General features: G+C 62.3%; 1 protein-coding gene across 1 annotated transcript in view; it reads right to left on the bottom strand.

Moving 5' to 3' along the window:
- The window catches only part of CA6 (carbonic anhydrase 6), a 16,301-nt gene extending 13,141 nt beyond the window's left edge, over nt 1–3,160 (bottom strand). The window contains exons 1-2 of the mRNA XM_006107882.3: nt 3,014–3,160; nt 110–289 (exon numbers count right to left, since the gene is read on the bottom strand). Coding sequence (XP_006107944.1) covers nt 110–289; nt 3,014–3,083 — 250 coding nt within the window. The 5' untranslated portion in view covers nt 3,084–3,160. The remainder of the gene's footprint in view (nt 1–109; nt 290–3,013) is intronic.
- Between the last annotated feature and the right edge of the window lie 2,459 nt (nt 3,161–5,619).

Here is a 5,619-nt window from a genome sequence, read left to right as displayed (position 1 = left end):
GGTCCGCACCACGGGAGGGTTCCGGGGATGTTTCAGAAAGGTTGGCGACCCGCTCTTCCTAGGAGGCCCTCCGGCCCACCCTGGTCAGGGAGCCTCGCCCTGCCCTCACCTGTGTGGCCGTTGTTGGTCATGAGGAAGTCGCCGCCCTGCGCCTCGTAGCCGGTCAGGTTCAGCGCCTTCAGGGAGGGGTTGTACCGCACCTTCTTCCTCTGCACGTCGATGGGCGACTGTCTGTGCCCCCCGCAGGTGGGGTACGCCTCGGGCCAGTGTGTCTCATCGTGCGGCCCCTCTGAGGCGGGAGAGAGCAAAGGGGAGCACAGGTCAGGGCCCTCCCTGGGGCGCCCCACTTAGGGCAAAGGTCAGAGCCTGCCACTCACAGCAGAGCCTGCCCAGCCGGGGCCCGCAGTGGCCAGCAGGATGCCAGGGTCAAGGCCAGGCTGCCTTGTAGAAAGCAGACCCAGGGCCTCAGAAGGGGGTGGGAGGGGCATCTGAATCCACTCCAGGGACCCCGGCGTCTGGGCTTCCCTATGGCAGCGCCTGCCCTGCAGACACGACTTGGGGTGTGTGTGTGTGTGTGTGTGTGTGTGTGTGTGTGTGTTTAATATATTTTTTAATTGATTTTTACATAAAGGAGAAGGATAGAGAGTTAGAAACATCGATGAGAGAGAAGCATCGATCAGCTGCCTCCTGCATGACCCCTACTGGGGATCAAGCCCACAACCCAGGTACATGCCCTTGACCGGAATCGAACCTGGGACCCTTCTGTCTACAGGTCGGTGCTCTATCCACTGAGCCAAACCGGTTAGGGCACAACTTGGTGTTTTGAAAACAGTGGTGACTACACAGCCTCAGTTTCCCTTTGAAGGACGGGCAGCCGATAAATGCATTAGGGGCTCCTTGGGTTTGGGCATCACTGAGCCCAGGACCTTCTGCGAACGGAGAGCATGGATTTTCCTCGTTTCCTTGGATGCCACCGTGTCCTACCCAACACCCACCCCTGAGAGTGACACGGCCCCCACACCCGCCGGCAGGACCTCCCACCTGCTTCCTGGCCCCAGGCCTTCCACCTGGTTCCAGGTATGGACTCGGGGCAAGAAAGGAAGCACCAGATTCAAAGATGAGCAAATAATTGGTTAAAACATATCAGAGCAGCCCGGCCCGCGTGGCTCAGTGGCTGAGCGCCGACCTATGAACCAGGAGGTCACAGTTCAATTCCCCGTCAGGGCACAGGCCTGGGTTGTGGGCTCCATCCCCAGTGTGGGGCGTGCAGGAGGCAGCCGATCAATGATTCTCTCTCATGATTGATGTTTCTATCTTTCTCTTCCTTCCTCTCTGAAATCAATAAATATATTTATATATATCAAAGTAAGGACATGTATCTCTCCCAGCCACAGTCGGGAGAGCGATGACCTCAGAACAGCTGTGGGTCCTGGTCTCACACCCTGTGCCTGCGGGTCCAAGCTCGCCGCCCCCCCGCCCCGCCCCCGGGGGCCCAGCTGTGTGAAAAGGGCACAGCTTGTGTTAAGGAGGACTTTGACCGGGGCCTTGAGCAGCTTCTTGGCTTTGCAACAGAAAGTCCATTCTGCGCTTCTCTACATGATGTCCAGACCAGGTTTAAACAATTCTTTCCGGGAGGCGGATGCACAGCTCAAGATGCAAGGCCCTGGCCCAGGTCCCTGCCAGCAGTGGGGGGCGGGGGGGGGGCGGAAATGGGAGGGGTGCAGGGCTCAGTATTCGGGAGCTGCCCCAGTCCTCCGGGCCCTTGGTGGCTGTCTGGGCCGGGCTGTTGGCATTCCCTCTCTTCCTCGCCCTCCCAGCGGGGCCACGGCGCCCTCCCAGCAGGGCCGCAGCCTCATGGGTTCCTTAGCCCAGCACCCAGCGGCCAGGGCTGGCCGGCCGCCCCGAAGCTGGACCCCCTGTGTCTCCCTGCAACGTCCCTATCCCGCTGCCCTTGGCCTAACGGGACATAGGTCCACCCGAATGGGTGCCTCCCGTGTCGGGGGTCGGCTGTGCAGAGGGGGCCCCACACCGTGTCTGCTCCTGGTCCTGCGTCGGTCAGTGGCCGCCGGCGTCCTGTCGGGGCCGGTGCCTCGGGGCAGCTCAGAGAATATGGGGCGGGAGGCAGGCGCTGTGGGCGCTGCCACGGGCAGGAGTGTTTCGCGTCCAAGCCCCACAGACACGGTCTCCCTCTCCTTGGCTCCCACGGGGCTAAATGCCAGGGGCTTCCCTTTCACAGGTAACAGTTGGGGTTCAGTCAAGTGTAGATTCCAGTGTCAGCAGGGTCCTGGCAACCGAGGGCGGGCAGCTGGGGGCCCCCAGAAGCCTGGGGGCCCGGGTCCTCGGCCGTCAGGACGTTCTGGGGCGGCCTCGTCTCATGAGACAGCCGAGAAGAGCGCTCCCGGGCCCTGGAGGCTGCGGGCAGGCAGCCCCTTGGTTTCTTGTGTGTTTTTTTAAAATCCTCATCGGAGGATATGTTTTTATTGGTTTTAGAGGGAGAGGGAGGGAGGGAGGAAAGAACATTGATGTAAGAGAGAAACAGCTATTGGTCGCCTTCCATACACATCCCAGCTGGGGGTCGAACCCGCAACCTAGGTGTGTGCCCTGACCAGCCATCGAACCCACAGCCTTTGGTGTACGGGACGATGCTCCAACCCCCTGAGCCACCCGGCCAGGCCAGTGGGCAGCCCTTTGTGAAAACTTTGTTTTCCACTCACGGGCCAAGAAAGCAAAGGACAGGGCCCAGGCTCCCAGGCCAGCCCGGGGGCAGGAACGTGTCCGAGCCCAAGGGCGGCAGGTGAGCCGGGGCCTGGGAAGGGCGAGCCGGTCCCTGTCCCTGCATCGCGGCTTCAGGGCGGTGCGTCCTCCTCACCCCGAGCCCTGCAGCGGGCGCGGGGCGGGCCCCAGCGGAGGGCACACACGATCGCATGTGGGGAGCTCCCACACCTGAAATGCCAGGCTTCCCCAGGGTCCTCAGGAGGGTCACGGGGCCCCCGAGCCCTGGGGTGGGGCTCACCTGTGTACGTCCAGTCTTGATGGGCCAGGGCTCCCAGGAGGAGCAGGGGCAGGATGATCAGAGTCCTCATGACGCGGCAGGTCCGGAATCAGGGCCGGTTCAGGGACGCTCTCCCTTTTAAAGCTCAGAGACCCGCTGTAAGTCACAATTTTCCACGTCCGGCTGGTTGGTCCAGCCTCGGGGGCACCTCCCACAATGGCCCCTCTGACGCGCTCACGTGGCGGGCGGCGTGCGCCTGGCCTCCATCGCGCGCTGCCATGGCCAGGCAGCCTATAGGTCTGGCTGTTCCGTGTCCTGACTTGGGAAAACTCACGTGAAGGCCACACAGGGCGGCCTTTGTGGACGGGGACACCTGGGAGGGGAGGCCCAGGGCAGGGAGGGGCTTCCCAGGAACAGAGCTGCTTCCGCGCCTCGCTCCCGGCCAGCAGCGCTCTGGGGCCCGGCCAGGGGCCTGGCAGGGCCATCGCCAGGGCCTGCACACCCTTGCCAGGTCCCACCTGGCACTTCCTGTGTCTCGCCAATTGTCACCAGCCACCGCTGCTGCCCTCAGCTGCCCTCAGCCAGGTACCTCGGGACACGATCTGCCCCCACGCGTGGGCCTGGGATGGAGACTGGCAATGGAGGCCGTCGTGTCTTCGCCTCCCTCTGAATTCAGCGGCGAACCGTGAATCCCCCGCTCAGGAGCACGTCCCCGGGCGGGCCTCCGGGCCACCGAGCTGCTGGGGCGCATGTGTCCCCATGAAATGCCTTTGTTCCGTCAACTGGGGTGAGTTCCGTCTCAACCGAAACAACGGAAAATGTCAGAGCAACATCTGGCCGAGCATCAGCGAAGCGTGGCCTCACCTCCTGCGTCCGCTGGGGTCAACAGCCCTTGAACTGAGCCCACGGGGAGCCTTTTGATTGGTACCTGCTGACCGGCCAGCACTTCGCATGCCCTTCAGAGAGGACACAGGCCACGGGCAGCGCTCCTGTGGGGTGCTTGTGCCCTGGCCCATACAACAGACCGCCTATTCCGGAGCACAGAGCGAGGCCCCAGCCTCGTCCATCTCACCGCCAACTCTCCCCCACCACCCAGTCCAGGGATGCCCAGAGGGCAACATGGCATGTGAGCTCAGCCAGGTGAAGGGCAGGGAGAAGGGCAAGGGCTCTGAAGCCAGGCAGACGGTGCTCGGATCCCTGCCCGCCGCGCACCAGCTGTGGGACTTGTGGCAAGTTACTCAACCCCCTGTGCCTGCGTTTCCCAGGATTGGGGGATGTACCTCCCTCCCGGGGACTAACACGGATGTGTGTGCTGTTCTCAGAGCGGCAGCCGGGACAAATGGCATTTTCATCTACTCGGACCCCTCATCCCACGGAGAAAGGATGTGATTTATCGTTGTCGCCCAGTCTGTTAGTGAGGGAACCAGAGGCAAAAATGAAGGACTCCTCCCACCCACGGAGCTCTTGTCCCCATTTGCCGGGGTGAGAACCCCACTCTGCAGTCTTAGTGATGAGTCACACCCTGCCCGCTGGGCCCGGCCCTGCCGAAGGGCCGCCTCGCAGATCCCCTGAGATCCCGTCTCTGCTGAGGACGGCGAGGACGGGCCTTGACCTTCAGGCAGGCCAAGGGTCCCACTGGCAGGAAACATGGTGGAGCTCACTAGCGCAGGATGGGGTCGGGATGCTGCACAGGCGGGAGAGAGGAGGGGCCTCGGGAGGGGGAGGATGCGGGAGCAGATGCTCCGAGAGAGGAGGGCTCCAGGAGCGGGCCCCCGCGCAGGCCTGCGCTGGGGAGAGGGCGAGTGTCCATTGCCCATGGCTCCTGCCTCCGTTCCCCACAGAGACCCACTGTCCTGCGGGTCACGCTCTGGGAAGCCCGGGGAGCCCTGGTGCCTTCACTGCCCCCCCAAGTCCTCAGTTCCCTGTGTGATTCTGTTATTATAGCAGCCCCGCTGTGGAGCCCACGGCAACCTATTCGTCCAGGCTTTGCCCTGGGGTCTCTGGTCCTTGGCACGAGCCTGAGTGGCCGGCCATCTGGTTCATGGGTGGTGAGGGTCAGTAATTAAGTTCATTAAGCAATCGGACCAGCCAGGCCCACCGCTGATGAGGGAACATGACTAAAGGAAGAGGGTCCCCTCGTCTCCTGTGTCACACACTCGCAAGGACATCAGCCACAGTCAGGCAGCCTCACCCTTGTCGCCTTCTTTCTAACTCACTGTCGTCTTTGGCCCTAAAACTTTCCATGAACTGGAGTTTCCTTGTATTTGTGAGGCACGTCGTTTGTTGCGGTTGGGGGTTTGGGTCTTGTTGTTTTAGTGTCACACTAGACTCTGCCTTCATCCAACCACGTCTCCAGGGCATCAAGGTCATGTCTTAGTCTGAACCCTATCAGGGAGATGGGCTGACAGGCGTGCCATTTCCAGCACAACAGAGTGTCAACAGGAGAAAGGAGCTTTTGTTCTTCCTGGTGCCGCCACAGCGCCATGACGAAGGCCCGCGGAGGCAAAGGAAGAGAGGGAGCAGGGGGACGTGGTGAGCCCAGGTGAGCAGGGAGGTGCTGTCAGCCAAGGTAAACGGAAGCCCCAGGGACAGGGAGGGGACCGGCCCAGGTGCGCCGGGGCCCAGGC

This window comes from Myotis lucifugus, unplaced genomic scaffold, assembly GCF_000147115.1.
Source record: "Myotis lucifugus unplaced genomic scaffold, Myoluc2.0 scaffold_1525, whole genome shotgun sequence".
Taxonomy (NCBI): domain Eukaryota; kingdom Metazoa; phylum Chordata; class Mammalia; order Chiroptera; family Vespertilionidae; genus Myotis; species Myotis lucifugus.
The sequence above is the reverse complement of the archived record's forward strand: the minus strand, read 5'-3'. Positions and strand labels throughout refer to the sequence as shown.